We start from the raw sequence: 18,240 nt of genomic DNA on the forward strand, positions 1-18,240 counted from the left end.
ACACTCCCACCACCATGGGGCCCCAGACCATGACACTCCCACCACCATGGGGCCCCAGACCATGACACTCCCACCACCACGGGGCCCCAGACCATGACACTCCCACCACCATGCGGCCCCAGACCATGACACTCCCACCGCCACGCGGCCCCAGACCATGACACCCCCACCACCATGGGGCCCCAGACCATGACACTCCCACCACCATGCGGCCCTGGACCATGACACCCCCACCACCACGCGGCCCCAGACCATGACACTCCCACCGCCACGCGGCCCCAGACCATGACACCCCCACCACCATGGGGCCCCAGACCATGACACTCCCACCACCACGCGGCCCCAGACCATGACACTCCCACCACCACGCGGCTTCAGACCATGACACTCCCACCACCATGGGGCCCCAGACCATGACACTCCCACCACCATGCGGCCCCGGACCATGACACCCCCACCACCATGCGGCCCCCGGACCATGACACCCCCACCACCATGCGGCCCCGGACCATGACACCCCCACCACCATGCGGCCCCGGACCATGACACCCCCACCACCATGGGGCCCCAGACCATGACACTCCCACCACCATGGGGCCCCAGACCATGACACTCCCACCACCATGGGGCCCCAGACCATGACACTCCCACCACCATGGGGCCCCAGATCATGACACTCCCACCACCATGCGGCCCCGGACCATGACACCCCCACCACCATGCAGCCCCAGACCAGGACACCCCCACCACCATGCAGCCCCAGACCAGGACACCCCCACCACCATGCAGCCCCAGACCATGACACTCCCACCACCATGGGGCCCCAGACCGTGACACCCCCACCACCATTGGGCCCCAGACCATGACACCCCCACCACCATGGGGCCCCAGACCATGACACTCCCACCACCATGGGGCCCCAGACCATGACACTCCCACCACCATGGGGCCCCAGACCATGACACTCCCACCACCATGGGGCCCCAGACCATGACACTCCCACCACCACGGGGCCCCAGACCATGACACTCCCACCACCATGCGGCCCCAGACCATGACACTCCCACCGCCACGCGGCCCCAGACCATGACACCCCCACCACCATGGGGCCCCAGACCATGACACTCCCACCACCATGCGGCCCTGGACCATGACACCCCCACCACCACGCGGCCCCAGACCATGACACTCCCACCGCCACGCGGCCCCAGACCATGACACCCCCACCACCATGGGGCCCCAGACCATGACACTCCCACCACCACGCGGCCCCAGACCATGACACTCCCACCACCACGCGGCTTCAGACCATGACACTCCCACCACCATGGGGCCCCAGACCATGACACTCCCACCACCATGGGGCCCCAGACCATGACACTCCCACCACCATGCGGCCCCGGACCATGACACCCCCACCACCATGCGGCCCCGGACCATGACACCCCCACCACCATGCGGCCCCGGACCATGACACCCCCACCACCATGCGGCCCCGGACCATGACACCCCCACCACCATGGGGCCCCAGACCATGACACTCCCACCACCATGGGGCCCCAGACCATGACACTCCCACCACCATGGGGCCCCAGACCATGACACTCCCACCACCATGGGGCCCCAGATCATGACACTCCCACCACCATGCGGCCCCGGACCATGACACCCCCACCACCATGCGGCCCCGGACCATGACACCCCCACCACCATGGGGCCCCAGACCGTGACACCCCCACCACCATGCAGCCCCAGACCATGACACTCCCACCACCATGCAGCCCCAGACCATGACACTCCCACCACCATGCAGCCCCAGACCATGACACTCCCATCACCATGCAGCCCCAGACCATGACACTCCCACCACCATGGGGCCCCAGACCATGACACCCCCACCACCACGCAGCCCCAGACCATGACACTCCCACCACCACGGGGCCCCAGACCATGACACTCCCACCACCACGCAGCCCCGGACCATGACACCCCCACCACCATGCAGCCCCGGACCATGACACCCCCACCACCATGCAGCCCCGGACCATGACACTCCCACCACCATGGGGCCCCAGACCATGACACCCCCACCACCACGCAGCCTCGGACCATGACACCCCCACCACCACGCAGCCCCGGACCATGACACCCCCACCACCACGCAGCCCCGGACCATGACACCCCCACCACCACGCAGCCCCGGACCATGACACCCCCACCACCACGCAGCCCCGGACCATGACACCCCCACCACCACGCAGCCCCGGACCATGACACTCCCACCACCATGCAGCCCCGGACCATGACACCCCCACCACCATGCAGCCCCGGACCATGACACCCCCACCACCATGCAGCCCCGGACCATGACACCCCCGCCACCATGCGGCCCCAGACCATGGCACCCCCACCGCCATGCGGCCCTAGACCATGACACCCCCGCCACCATGCGGCCCCAGACCATGACACTCCCACCACCATGCAGCCCCGGACCATGACACCCCCACCACCATGCGGCCCCGGACCATGACACTCCCACCACCATGCAGCCCCGGACCATGACACCCCCACCACCATGCAGCCCCGGACCATGACACCCCCACCACCATGCAGCCCCGGACCATGACACCCCCGCCACCATGCGGCCCCAGACCATGGCACCCCCACCGCCATGCGGCCCTAGACCATGACACCCCCGCCACCATGCGGCCCCAGACCATGACACTCCCACCACCATGCAGCCCCGGACCATGACACTCCCACCACCATGGGGCCCCAGACCATGACACTCCCACCACCATGGGGCCCCAGACCATGACACCCCCACCACCATGCTTGACTGTAGGCAAGACACACTTGTCTTTGTACTCCTCACCTGGTTGCCACCACACATGCCTGACACCATCTGAACCCAATCAGTTGATGTTGGTGTCATCAGACCACAGGAGACGGTTCCAGTAATCCATGTCCTCAGTCTGCTGGTCTTCAGCAAACTGTTTGCGGCTTTCTTGGTCATCATCTATAGAAGAGGCTTCCTTCTGGGACGACAGCCATGCAGACCAATGTGATGCAGTGTGCGGCGTATGGTCTGAGCTCTGACAGGCCAACCCCCCCACCCCTACACCCTCTGCAGCAATGCTGGCACCACTGACAGGCTGACCCCCCACCCCTGCATCCTCTGCAGCAATGCTGGCACCACTGACAGGCTGACCCCCCACCCCTGCATCCTCTGCAGCAATGCTGGCCCCACTGACAGGCTGACACCCCCCCCCCCCCCCCCACACACTCTCTGCAGCAATGCTGGCACCACTGACAGGCTGACCCCCCACCCCTGCACCCTCTGCAGCAATGCTGGCACCACTGACAGGCTGACCCCCCACCCCTGCATCCTCTGCAGCAATGCTGGCCCCACTGACAGGCTGACCCCCCCCCCCCCCACACACCCTCTGCAGCAATGCTGGCCCCACTGACAGGCTGACCCCCCCCCCCCACACACCCTCTGCAGCAATGCTGGCAGCACTCATACGTCTATTTCCCAAAGACAACCTCTGGATATGACGCTGAGCACGTGGACTCAACTTCTTTGGTGGACCATGGCGAGGTCTGTTCTGAGGGGAACCTGTCCTGTTACACCGCTGTATGGTCTTGGCCAACGTGCTGCAGCTCAGTTTCAGGGTCTTGGCAATCTTATAGCCTCGGCCATCTTTATGTAGAGCAACAATTCTTTTTTTCAGATCCTCAGAGAGTTCTTTGCCATGAGGTGCCATGCTGAACTTCCAGTGACCAGTATGAGAGATAACACCAAATGTAACCCACCTGCTCCCCATTCACACCTGAGACCTTGTAACACTAACGAGTCACATGACCCCGGGGAGGGAAAATGGCTGATTGGGCCCAATTTGGACCTTGTCACTTAGGGGCGGAGTCACTTTTGTTGCCGGCGGTTTAGACATTAATGGCGGAGTGTTGAGTTATTTTGAGGGGACAGCAAATTTCCATGTTATACAAACTGTACACTGACTACGTCACATTGTAACAAAGTGTCATTTCTTCAGTGTTGTCATATGAAGGGAGAGAATCAAAGATTGACACAAATGTGAGGGGGAGGGGGGACTCACTTCTGGGAGATACTGTGTGTGTATGTATGTGTGTATGTATGTATGTGTGTATGTATGTGTGTATGTATGTGTGTATGTATGTATGTGTGTATGTATGTATGTATGTATGTGTGTATGTATGTGTGTATGTATGTGTGTATATATATTGTTTACAGTCCGGGGGAGGGGGGGACTCACTTCTGTGGATACTGTGTGTGTGTATACAGTGGGGCAAAAAAGTATTTAGTCCCCCCCAATGGTGCAAGTTCTCCCACTTACAGAGATGAGAGAGGCCTGTAATTGGCATCATAGGGAGACCTCAACTATGAGAGACAAAATGAGAAAACAAATCCAGACAATCTCATTGGCTGATCTGGAAAGAATTTATCTGCAAATTATGGTGGAAAATAAGTATTTGGTCGCCTACAAACAACAAGATTTCTGGCTCTCACAGACCTGGACCTTCTTCTTTAAGAGGCTCCTCCTCCTGCACTCATTACCTGTATCAATGGCACCTGTTTGAACTTGTTATCAGTATAAAAGACACCTGTCCACAACCTCAAACAGTCACACTCCAAACTCCACTATGGTGAAGACCAAAGAGCTGTCCAAGGACACCAGAAACAAAATTGTAGACCTGCACCAGGCTGGGAAGACTGAATCTGCAATAGGCAAGCAGCTTGGTGTGAACCAATCAACTGTGGGAGCAATAATTAGAAAATGGAAGACATACAAGACCACTGATAATCTCCCTCCATCTGGGGCTCCACGCAAGATCTCACCCCGTGGGGTCAAAATGATCACAAGAACGGTGAGCAAAAATCCCAGGACCACACGGGGGGACCTAGTGAATGACCTGCAGAGAGCTGGGACCAACGTAACAAAGGCTACCATCAGTAACACACTACGCCGCCAGGGACTCAGATCCTGCAGTGCCAGACGTGGCCCCCTGCTTAAGCCAGTACATGTCCGGGGCCCGTCTGAAGTTTGCTAGAGAGCATTTGGATGATCCAGAAGAGGATTGGGAGAATGTCATATGGTCAGATGAAACCAAAATAGAACTGTTTGGTAGAAACACAACTCGTCGTGTTTGGAGGAGAGAGAATGCCGAGTTGCATCCAAAGAACACCATACCTACTGTGAAGCATGGGGGTGGCAACATCATGCTTTGGGGCTGTTTCTCCACAAAGGGACCAGGATGACTGATCCATGTACAGGACAGAATGAATGGGGCCATGTATCGTGAGATTTTGAGCGCAAACCTCCTTCCATCAGCAAGGGCATTGAAGATGAAACGTGGCTGGGTCTTCCAACATGACAATGATCTCAAACATACCGCCCGGGCAACGAAGGAGTGGCTTCGTAAGAAGCATTTCAAGGTCCTGGAGTGGCCTAGCCAGTCTCCAGATCTTAACCCCATAGAAAACCTTTGGAGGGAGTTGAAAGTCCGCGTTGCCCAGCGACAGCCCCAAAACATCACTGCTCTAGAGGAGATCTGCATGGAGGAGGAGATCTGCATGGAGGATGGGCCAACATACCAGCAACAGTGTGTGCCAACCTTGTGAAGACTTCCAGGAAACGTCTGACCTCTGTCATTGCCAACAAAGGATATATAACAAAGTATTGACATGAACTTTTCATATTCACCAAATACTTATTTTCCACCATAATTTGCAAATAAATTCTTTCCAGATCAGCCAATGAGATTGTCTGGATTTGTTTTCTCATTTTGTCTCTCATAGTTGAGGTCTCCCTATGATGCCAATTACAGGCCTCTCTCATCTTTGTAAGTGGGAGAACTTGCACCATTGGTGGTGACTAAATACTTTTTTGCCCCACTGTATATATATATCCTGTACATAAGTCTGTTATACCCCCTCCATGTATATATATATCCTGTACATAGGTCTGTTATACCCCCTCCATGTATATATATATCCTGTACATACAGTCATGGCCGAAATTGTTGGCACCCTTGATATTTCTCCAGGAAATCATGTATTTCTCACGAAACGTATTGCATTAACACATGTTTTGCTATACACATGTTTATTCCCTTTGTGTGTATTGGGACAAAACAAAAAAAGGGAGGAAAGAAAGCAAATTCGACATAATGTCACACAAACCTCCAAAAATGGGCTGGACAAAAGTATTGGCACCCTTTCACAACTGCGGATAAATAAGAATGTTACAAGCATGTGATGCTCCTGTAAACTCACCTGGGGCAAGTAACAGGTGTGGGCAATATAGAAATCACACCTGAAAGCAGATAAAAAGGAGAGACGTTCACTTAACCTTTGCATTGTGTGTCTGTCTGTGCCACACTAAGCATGGACAACAGAAAGAGGAGACGAGAACTGTCTGAGGACCTGAGAACCAAAATTGTGGCAAAATATCAACAATCTCAAGGTTACAAGTCCATCTCCAGAGAACTAGATTTGCCTTTGTCCACAGTGCGCAACATTATCAAGAAGTTTGCAACCCATGGCACTGTAGCTAATCTCCCTGGTCGTGGACGGATGAGGAAAATTGATGAAAGATTGCAACGCAGAATAGTCCGGATGGTGGATAAGCAGCCCCAAACATGTTCCAAAGACATTCAAGCTGTCCTGCAGGCTCAGGGAGCATCAGTGTCAGCGCGAACTATCCGTCGACATTTAAATGAAATGAAACGCTATGGCAGGAGACCCAGGAGGACCCCACTGCTGACACAGAGACATAAAAAAGCAAGACTACAGTTTGCCAAAATGTACTTGAGTAAGCCAAAAGCCTTCTGGGAAAACGTCTTGTGGACAGATGAGACCAAGATAGAGCTTTTCGGTAAAGCACATCATTCTACTGTTTACCGAAAACGGAATGAGGCCTACAAAGAACAAAACACAGTACCTACGGTAAAATATGGTGGAGGTTCAATGATGTTTTGGGGTTGTTTTGCTGCCTCTGGCACTGGGTGCCTTGACTGTGTGCAAGGCATCATGAAATCTGAGGATTACCAAAGGATTTTGGGTCGCACTGTAGGGCCCAGTGTCAGAAAGCTGGGTTTGCGTCCAAGATCCTGGGTCTTCCAGCAGGACAATGACCCCAAACATACGTCAAAAAGCACTCAGAAATGGATGGCAAAGAAGCGCTGGAGAGTTCTGAAGTGGCCAGCAATGAGCCCAGATCTAAATCCCATTGAACACCTGTGGAGAGATCTTAAAATTGCTGTTGGGAAAAGGTGTCCTTCCAATAAGAGAGACCTGGAGCTGTTTGCAAAGGAAGAGTGGTCCAAAATTCCGGGTGAGAGGTGTCAGAAGCTTATTGATGGTTATAGGAAGCGACTGATTTCAGTTATGTTTTCCAAAGGGTGTGCAACCAAATATTAAGTTAAGGGTGCCAATACTTTTGTCCAGCCCATTTTTGGGGTTTTGTGTGACATTATGTCATATTTGCTTTTCTGCCTCTGTTTTATATTTGTTCCAATACATACAAAGGGAATAAACATGTGTATAGCAAAACATGTGTTAATGCAATACCTTTTTTGTGTGAAATACTTGATTTTCAGGAAAAATATCAAGGGTGCCAACAATTTCGGCCATGACTGTAGGTCTTTTATACCCCCTCCATGTATATATATATCCTGTACATAGGTCTGTTATACCCCCTCCATGTATATATATATATCCTGTACATAGGTCTGTTATACCCCCTCCATGTATATATATATGTCCTGTACATAGGTCTGTTATACCCCCTCCATGTATATATATATGTCCTGTACATAGGTCTGTTATACCCCCTCCATGTATATATATATATCCTGTACATAGGTCTGTTATACCCCCTCCATGTATATATATATATATATCCTGTACATAGGTCTGTTATACCCCCTCCATGTATATATATATATCCTGTACATAGGTCTGTTATACCCCCTCCATGTATATATATATATATATCCTGTACATAGGTCTGTTATACCCCCTCCATGTATATATATATATCCTGTACATAGGTCTGTTATACCCCCTCCATGTATATATATATATATATCCTGTACATAGGTCTGTTATACCCCCTCCATGTATATATATATATATCCTGTACATAGGTCTGTTATACCCCCTCCATGTATATATATATATCCTGTACATAGGTCTGTTATACCCCCTCCATGTATATATATATATCCTGTACATAGGTCTGTTATACCCCCTCCATGTATATATATATCCTGTACATAGGTCTGTTATACCCCCTCCATGTATATATATATATATCCTGTACATAGGTCTGTTGTACCCCCTCCATGTATATATATATATCCTGTACATAGGTCTGTTATACCCCCTCCATGTATATATATATATATCCTGTACATAGGTCTGTTATACCCCCTCCATGTATATATATATCCTGTACATAGGTCTTTTATACCCCCTCCATGTATATATATATATCCTGTACATAGGTCTGTTATACCCCCTCCATGTATATATATATATCCTGTACATAGGTCTGTTGTACCCCCTCCATGTATATATATATATATCCTGTACATAGGTCTGTTGTACCCCCTCCATGTGTATATATATATATATCCTGTACATAGGTCTGTTATACCCCCTCCATGTATATATATATATATGTCCTGTACATAGGTCTGTTATACCCCCTCCATGTATATATATATATCCTGTACATAGGTCTGTTATACCCCCTCCATGTATATATATCCTGTACATAGGTCTGTTATACCCCCTCCATGTATATATATATCCTGTACATAGGTCTGTTATACCCCCTCCATGTATATATATATATATCCTGTACATAGGTCTGTTATACCCCCTCCATGTATATATATATATATATCCTGTACATAGGTCTGTTATACCCCCTCCATGTATATATATATATCCTGTACATAGGTCTGTTATACCCCCTCCATGTATATATATATGTCCTGTACATAGGTCTGTTATACCCCCTCCATGTATATAACAAGCCCCTCCCTCTTTGTGTCTTCAGCCCCGACAGGTCCTCCTCCAGGCAGCCGGGAATGTTGGTCAGACAAGCGGAGAGTTATTGCAGCAGATCGGGGAGTGTGACACGGACCCGCGCTTCCAGGTGAGCCGCCATGATGGTTCCTCTGTTATCTGCAGTCCAGTGGAAGATCGCCATATAATCGCCACCTGATCTCCGTCTAGGATGTACGTCTGACCCCCCAGATCCCAGTCCCCTCCATTGTGTCTGACCCCCCAGATCCCAGTCCCCTCCATTGTGTCTGACCCCCCAGATCCCAGTCCCCTCAATTGTGTCTGACCCCCCAGATCCCAGTCCCCTCCATTGTGTCTGACCCCTCAGATCCCAGTCCCCTACATTGTGTCTGACCCCCCAGATCCCAGTCCCCTCCATTGTGTCTGACCCCCCAGATCCCAGTCCCCTCCATTGTGTCTGACCCCTCAGATCCCAGTCCCCTCCATTGTGTCTGGATTAGGGGTCCCTCATACCCAGCACCAGGATGTATGTCACCCCCCCCCCCCCCTCCCCCGATCCCAGTCCCCTCCATCCATCCAGCATAGTGTCTGGATTGGGATTTCCCAGTATGAGGACGATTGACCTGACATCTCAGTCTTCTGTCATCCCAGCTGTGCCCCCCATTGATGACTGATTTCTCTGTTTATCTCAGACTTTTCCCAGTCCAGCCCAGTACGAGGAGTCCTACAATGTCCCTTCCTGTCTCCTCTAGCTGGCCATCTTCTCCACCTCATCCTACAATGTCCCTTCCTGTCTCCTCTAGCTGGCCATCTTCTCCACCTCGTCCTACAATGTCCCTTCCTGTCTCCTCTAGCTGGCCATCTTCTCCACCTCGTCCTGCAATGTCCCTTCCTGTCTCCTCTAGCTGGCCATCTTCTCCACCTCATCCTGCAATGTTCTGATCTCCCCACCTCACCTCCTCAGCCTCCTCTTCAGTCCTCCTTGTCCTGCAATGTTCTGATCCCCCCACCTCACCTCCTCAGCCTCCTCTTCAGTCCTTGTCCTGCAATGTTCTGAGCTCCCCACCTCAGCCTCCTCTTCAGTCCTCCTTGTCCTGAAATGTTCTGATCCCCCCACCTCACCTCCTCAGCCTCCTCTTCAGTCCTTGTCCTGCAATGTTCTGAGCTCCCCACCTCAGCCTCCTCTTCAGTCCTCCTTGTCCTGCAATGTTCTGATCTCCCCACCTCACCTCCTCAGCCTCCTCTTCAGTCCTCCTTGTCCTGCAATGTTCTGATCTCCCCACCTCACCTCCTCAGCCCCCTCTTCAGTCCTCCTTGTCCTGCAATGTTCTGATCTCCCCACTTCACCGCCTCAGCCTCCTCTTCAGTCCACCTTGTCCTGCAATGTTCTGATCTCCCCACCTCACCTCCTCAGCCCTCTCTTCAGTCCTCCTTGTCCTGCAATGTTCTGATCTCCCCACCTCACCTCCTCAGCCCCCTCTTCAGTCCTCCTTGTCCTGCAATGTTCTGATCTCCCCACCTCACCTCCTCAGCCTCCTCTTCAGTCCTCCTTGTCCTGCAATGTTCTGATCTCCCCACCTCACCTCCTCAGCCTCCTCTTCAGTCCACCTTGTCCTGCAATGTTCTGATCTCCCCACCTCACCTCCTCAGCCTCCTCTTCAGTCCTCCTTGTCCTGCAATGTTCTGATCTCCCCACCTCACCTCCTCAGCCTCCTCTTCAGCCTACCTTGTCCTGCAATGTTCTGATCTCCCCACCTCACCTCCTCAGCCCTCTCTTCAGTCCACCTTGTCCTGCAATATTCTGATCTCCCCACCTCACCTCCTCAGCCTCCTCTTCAGTCCACCTTGTCCTGCAATGTTCTGATCTCCCCACCTGACCTTCCCAGCCTCCTCTTCAGTCCTTGTCCTGCAATGTTCTGATCTCACCTCCTCAGCCTCCTCTTCAGTCCTCCTTGTCCTGCAATGTTCTGATCTCCCCACCTCACCTCCTCAGCCTCCTCTTCAGTCCACCTTGTCCTGCAATGTTCTGATCTCCCCACCTGACCTTCCCAGCCTCCTCTTCAGTCCTTGTCCTGCAATGTTCTGATCTCACCTCCTCAGCCTCCTCTTCAGTCCACCTTGTCCTGCAATGTTCTGATCTCCCCACCTGACCTTCCCAGCCTCCTCTTCAGTCCTTGTCCTGCAATGTTCTGATCTCACCTCCTCAGCCCTCTCTTCAGTCCATCTTGTCCTGCAATGTTCTGGTCTCCCCACCTGACCTTCCCAGCCTCCTCTTCAGTCCTCCTTGTCCTGCAATGTTCTGATCTCCCCACCTCACCTCCTCAGCCCTCTCTTCAGTCCTCCTTGTCCTGCAATGTTCTGATCTCCCCACCTCACCTCCTCAGCCCTCTCTTCAGTCCTCCTTGTCCTGCAATGTTCTGATCTCCCCACCTCACCTCCTCAGCCCTCTCTTCAGTCCATCTTGTCCTGCAATGTTCTGGTCTCCCCACCTGACCTTCCCAGCCTCCTCTTCAGTCCACCTTGTCCTGCAATGTTCTGATCTCCCCACCTCACCTCCTCATCCTCCTCTTCAGTCCTCCTTGTCCTGCAATGTTCTGATCTCCCCACCTCACCTCCTCAGCCTCCTCTTCAGTCCTCCTTGTCCTGTAATGTTCTGATCTCCCCACCTCACCTCCTCAGCCTCCTCTTCAGTCCACCTTGTCCTGCAATGTTCTGATCTCCCCACCTCACCTCCTCAGCCTCCTCTTCAGTCCTCCTTGTCCTGTAATGTTCTGATCTCCCCACCTCACCTCCTCAGCCCTCTCTTCAGTCCATCTTGTCCTGCAATGTTCTGGTCTCCCCACCTGACCTTCCCAGCCTCCTCTTCAGTCCTCCTTGTCCTGCAATGTTCTGATCTCCCCACCTCACCTCCTCAGCCCTCTCTTCAGTCCTCCTTGTCCTGCAATGTTCTGATCTCCCCACCTCACCTCCTCAGCCCTCTCTTCAGTCCTCCTTGTCCTGCAATGTTCTGATCTCCCCACCTCACCTCCTCAGCCCTCTCTTCAGTCCATCTTGTCCTGCAATGTTCTGGTCTCCCCACCTGACCTTCCCAGCCTCCTCTTCAGTCCACCTTGTCCTGCAATGTTCTGATCTCCCCACCTCACCTCCTCATCCTCCTCTTCAGTCCTCCTTGTCCTGCAATGTTCTGATCTCCCCACCTCACCTCCTCAGCCTCCTCTTCAGTCCTCCTTGTCCTGTAATGTTCTGATCTCCCCACCTCACCTCCTCAGCCTCCTCTTCAGTCCACCTTGTCCTGCAATGTTCTGATCTCCCCACCTCACCTCCTCAGCCTCCTCTTCAGTCCTCCTTGTCCTGTAATGTTCTGATCTCCCCACCTGACCTTCCCAGCCTCCTCTTCAGTCCTTGTCCTGCAATGTTCTGATCTCCCCACCTCACCTCCTCAGCCTCCTCTTCAGTCCACCTTGTCCTGCAATGTTCTGATCTCCCCACCTCACCTCCTCAGCCTCCTCTTCAGTCCTCCTTGTCCTGTAATGTTCTGATCTCCCCACCTGACCTTCCCAGCCTCCTCTTCAGTCCTCCTTGTCCTGCAATGTTCTGATCTCCCCACCTTCAGCTTCCTCCGGCAATATTTGTGTTTTTGTGGATTCCTACAGATTTCCGCAGCCAGGGCCACCCGCACAGCGAACGCGCTGCCTGAGCAGAAAACGGTAACGGGGGGCCTGGCTAAGGCCAGTCTCTCTCTCCCTCCTCTCTGGATGGTGTTGGGTTTTGGGTTCACGTGGTCTCTTCTCCTGCTTTCCTCACATTTCATGGATTTGTTCCTGCGGAAAATGGCACTTTGATTTCTTTCCTGATTACAGTGGTGGCAGTTGATTGTGATTGCAGGAAATGTCAGTTCTCCGAATCATTTCTATTAATCACAGAAGCCTTCTCCGGTGATTTATGCATGCACACTTCATTCCCTCTGCGCCATTATCACTGCTGAAATCAGAGTTTGTGGTAGTTCCTTTAAAACCAACTCCAGACCAGACTTTGGATTGTGTGAGGAAGGTCTAAAATCTGTGTGTGTCCCACTGGGGAGGTTTCCCACCATTTACTGTCCTTGTGGTGATGTCCTCCAGTGCTTGGTCCAGACCTATGACACCTGAAATGAGGAAAACGGGTCAATAGGATAGGAAAACCCAGACACCAATAAATACCTGACAGAGGTTCTAAGCCTTTCCCATTTTAGTTGTTGGCTGTCCTTCCATTGGGGAGATTTCATCACTTCCTGTCTGTCAGCCCCCCTCCTTCACCAGGATTGGAAGTGATGGTAAATGTTCCCAGAGGAAGCTTAAAGCCCGGTGAAGTATCTAACCCCTTCCTACCATCTTAAACTAACAATCCAGTCCACAAATAGTTTTAGCTGGAGTTGGTCTTAGGAATGGAACTCTGGGCTTTTATGTAATTGGTTGGTTGGTGATGGGTTCTGGATGGTCTCTGTGATAGGTTTCTTTACAAAACAAAACACAACCCCCCCCCCCCCACGAAAAAAACCCAAACGGACAGACTCCATGTGATACTCGGTCTTTTTCTGCCATCGCTTTTCTATGTTTATAGCTGATGAGGAGTTCTCCATGGGACCATAGGTCGGTATTGGTGGGTTCTGGATGGTATAGGCAATGGGCTTCTTACAGCTGATGAGGAGTTCTCCATGGGACCATAGGTCGGTATTGGTGGGTTCTGGATGGTATAGGCAATGGGCTTCTTACAGCTGATGAGGAGTTCTCCATGGGACCATAGGTTGGTATTGGTGGGTTCTGGATGGTATAGGCAATGGGCTTCTTACAGCTGATGAGGAATTCTCCATGGGACCATAGGTCGGTATTGGTGGGTTCTGGACGGTATAGGCAATGGGCTTCTTACAGCTAATAAGGAGTTCTCCGTGGGACTATAGGTCATTATTGGTGGGTTCTGGATGGTATAGGCAATGGGCTTCTTACAGCTAATAAGGAGTTCTCCATGGGACCATAGGTCGGTATTGGTGGGTTCTGGATGGTATAGGCAATGGGCTTCTTACAGCTGATGAGGAGTTCTCCATGGGACCATGGGTCGGTATTGGTGGGTTCTGGATGGTATAGGCAATGGGCTTCTTACAGCTAATGAGGAGTTCTCCATGGGACCATAGGTCAGTATTGGTGGGTTCTGGATGGTATAGGCAATGGGCTTCTTACAGCTAATAAGGAGTTCTCCATGGGACCATAGGTCGGTATTGGTGGGTTCTGGATGGTATAGGCAATGGGCTTCTTACAGCTAATAAGGAGTTCTCCGTGGGACTATAGGTCGGTATTGGTGGGTTCTGGATGGTATAGGCAATGGGCTTCTTACAGCTGATGAGGAGTTCTCCATGGGACCATAGGTCGGTATTGGTGGGTTCTGGATGGTATAGGCAATGGGCTTCTTACAGCTGATGAGGAGTTCTCCATGGGACCATAGGTCGGTATTGGTGGGTTCTGGATGGTATAGGCAATGGGCTTCTTACAGCTGATGAGGAGTTCTCCATGGGACCATAGGTCAGTATTGGTGGGTTCTGGATGGTATAGGCAATGGGCTTCTTATAGCTGATGAGGAGTTCTCCATGGGACCATAGGTCAGTATTGGTGGCTTCTGGATGGTATAGGCAATGGGCTTCTTACAGCTAATGAGGAGTTCTCCATGGGACCATAGGTCAGTATTGGTGGGTTCTGGATGGTATAGGCAATGGGCTTCTTATAGCTGATGAGGAGTTCTCCATGGGACCATAGGTCAGTATTGGTGGCTTCTGGATGGTATAGGCAATGGGCTTCTTACAGCTAATGAGGAGTTCTCCATGGGACCATAGGTCGGTATTGGTGGGTTCTGGATGGTATAGGCAATGGGCTTCTTACAGCTGATGAGGAGTTCTCCATGGGACCATAGGTCAGTATTGGTGGGTTCTGGATGGTATAGGCAATGGGCTTCTTACAGCTGATGAGGAGTTCTCTATGGGACCATAGATCGGTATTGGTGGGTTCTGGATGGTATAGGCAATGGGCTTCTTACAGCTGATGAGGAGTTCTCCATGGGACCATAGGTCGGTATTGGTGGGTTCTGGATGGTATAGGCAATGGGCTTCTTACAGCTGATGAGGAGTTCTCCATGGGACCATAGGTCGGTATTGGTGGGTTCTGGATGGTATAGCCAATGGGCTTCTTACAGCTGATGAGGAATTCTCCATGGGACCATAGATCGGTATTGGTGGGTTCTGGATGGTATAGGCAATGGGCTTCTTACAGCTGATGAGGAGTTCTCCATGGGACCATAGGTCGGTATTGGTGGGTTCTGGATGGTATAGGCAATGGGCTTCTTACAGCTGATGAGGAGTTCTCCATGGGACCATAGGTCGGTATTGGTGGGTTCTGGATGGTATAGGCAATGGGCTTCTTACAGCTGATGAGGAGTTCTCCATGGGACCATAGGTCGGTATTGGTGGGTTCTGGATGGTATAGGCAATGGGCTTCTTACAGCTGATGAGGAGTTCTCCATGGGACCATAGGTCAGTATTGGTGGGTTCTGGATGGTATAGGCAATGGGCTTCTTATAGCTGATGAGGAGTTCTCCATGGGACCATAGGTCAGTATTGGTGGCTTCTGGATGGTATAGGCAATGGGCTTCTTACAGCTAATGAGGAGTTCTCCATGGGACCATAGGTCAGTATTGGTGGGTTCTGGATGGTATAGGCAATGGGCTTCTTATAGCTGATGAGGAGTTCTCCATGGGACCATAGGTCAGTATTGGTGGCTTCTGGATGGTATAGGCAATGGGCTTCTTACAGCTAATGAGGAGTTCTCCATGGGACCATAGGTCGGTATTGGTGGGTTCTGGATGGTATAGGCAATGGGCTTCTTACAGCTGATGAGGAGTTCTCCATGGGACCATAGGTCAGTATTGGTGGGTTCTGGTTGGTATAGGCAATGAATTTCTTACAGCTGATGAGGAGTTCTCCATGGGACCATAGGTAGGTATTGGAGGGTTCTGAATGGTATAGGCAATGGGCTTCTTACAGCTGATGAGGAGTTCTCCATGGGACCATAGGTTGGTATTGGTGGGTTCTGGATGGTATAGGCAATGGGCTTCTTACAGCTGATGAGGAATTCTCCATGGGACCATAGGTCGGTATTGGTGGGTTCTGGATGGTATAGGCAATGGGCTTCTTACAGCTGATGAGGAATTCTCCATGGGACCATAGGTCGGTATTGGTGGGTTCTGGATGGTATAGGCAATGGGCTTCTTACAGCTGATGAGGAATTCTCCATGGGACCATAGGTAGGTATTGGTGGGTTCTGGATGGTATAGGCAATGGGCTTCTTACAGCTGATGAGCTCTCCATGGCGTCATAGGTCGGTATTGGTCGGTTCTGGATGGTCTTGGTGATGGGCTTCTTTGTGGTTGATGAGGAGTTTTCCATGGTGCCAGTGACTGCTATTGTTGTTTTCTGGATGGTCTAGGTTGGGGGTCTCCATACTTTCTAAACAAAGGGCCAGTTTACTGCCCTTTAGACTTTAGGGGGGCTGGACTGTGGCCAGTGGAAGTAGAAATTGTCCTGGTATCAGTTGCAGTAAACAATGCTTCTTTGGAATTAGGGGGAGGAAAAGCACCCTGTCGTTGGTGTAAGTGGGAGGAATAGTGCCCCATCATTGGTGTCAGTGGGGGGAATAGTGCCCCATCATTGGTGTCAGTGGGAGGAATAGTGCCCCAACATTGGTGTCAGTGGGAGGAATAGTGCCCCATCATTGGTGTCAGTGGGAGGAATAGTGCCCCGTCATTGGTGTCAGTGGGAGGAATAGCGCCCCATCATTGGTGTCAGTGGGAGGAATAGTGCCCCATCATTGGTATCAGTGGGAGGAATAGTGTCCCATCATTGGTGTCAGTGGGAGGAATAGTGCCCCATCATTGGTGTCAGTGGGAGGAATAGTGCCCCATCATTGGTGTCAGTGGGAGGAATAGTGCCCCATCATTGGTGTCAGTGGGAGGAATAGTGCCCCATCATTGGTGTCAGTGGGAGGAATAGTGCCCCATCATTGGTGTCAATGGGAGGAATAGTGCCCCATCATTGGTGTCAGTGGGAGGAATAGTGCCCCATCGTTGGTGTCAGTGGGAGGAATAGTGCCCCATCGTTGGTGTCAGTGGGAGGAATAGTGCCCCATCATTGGTGTCAGTGGGAGGAATAGTGCCCCATCGTTGGTATCAGTGGGAGGAATAGTGCCCCATCATTGGTGTCAGTGGGAGGAATAGTGCCCCATCGTTGGTATCAGTGGGAGGAATAGTGCCCCATTGTGGGTGTCAGTGGGAGGAATAGTGCCCCATTGTGGGTTTCAGTGGGAGGAATAGTGCCCCATCGTTGGTATCAGTGGGAGGAATAGTGCCCCATCGTGGGTGTCAGTGGGAGGAATAGTGCCCCATCGTTGGTATCAGTGGGAGGAATAGTGCCCCATCGTTGGTGTCAGTGGGAGGAATAGTGCCCCATCATTGGTGTCAGTGGGAGGAATAGTGCCCCATCGTTAGTGTCAGTGGGAGGAATAGTGCCCCATCGTTGGTGTCAGTGGGAGGAATAGTGCCCCATCGTTGGTGTCAGTGGGAGGAATAGTGCCCCATCGTTGGTGTCAGTGGGAGGAATAGCTCCCTGTCAACACATTTTCCAAACAAGCTCAACCCACCATGAACATTTTCCTCTTAGATGAGGTAACGATTACCCACAATTCCGGTGTACACATTAGGAGTATGTGATATCTCACAAATCTTGTCAAGATGTGTACTACACATACCACTGTTGTTATCAGACAATAGGAAATGTGATGGGCTTCTTAATGGTGGATGTGGAGTTCTCCACGGGACCGTTGGTTGCTTTTGTTGGGTTCTGGATGGTCCTCAAATGCTGATTGAGTTCTTCATGGGACAGTTGGCTAGTATTGGTATGTTCTAGATGGTGACAGGCTTCTTAATGGTGGGTTATGAGTTCTTGATGGTACCTTTGTTCGGTATTGGCAGATGGTCTAGGTGATGAGTTTCGCTGATTGAGTTCTCCATGGGGCCATTGGCTGGTATTAGTGGGTTCTGGATGGTCCCAGCAATGGGCTTCTTTACGGCTGATGAGGAGTTCTCCT

The 18,240-nt window shown here is 51.8% G+C and overlaps 1 protein-coding gene across 1 annotated transcript in view; it reads left to right on the forward strand.

Moving 5' to 3' along the window:
• LOC149428417 (talin-1-like) overlaps positions 1 to 18,240 on the forward strand; it is a gene marked incomplete at its 3' end in the record, with an annotated part of 143,341 nt that overhangs the window by 68,246 nt on the left and 56,855 nt on the right. The window contains 2 exon segments of the mRNA XM_089667438.1: positions 9,111 to 9,209; positions 12,733 to 12,786. Coding sequence (XP_089523564.1) covers positions 9,111 to 9,209; positions 12,733 to 12,786 — 153 coding nt within the window.

The sequence above is a fragment of the Staurois parvus genome, unplaced genomic scaffold (assembly GCF_062004578.1).
Source record: "Staurois parvus isolate SC_StPar_1 unplaced genomic scaffold, SC_StPar_1.0 ptg003253l, whole genome shotgun sequence".
Lineage (NCBI taxonomy): Eukaryota > Metazoa > Chordata > Amphibia > Anura > Ranidae > Staurois > Staurois parvus.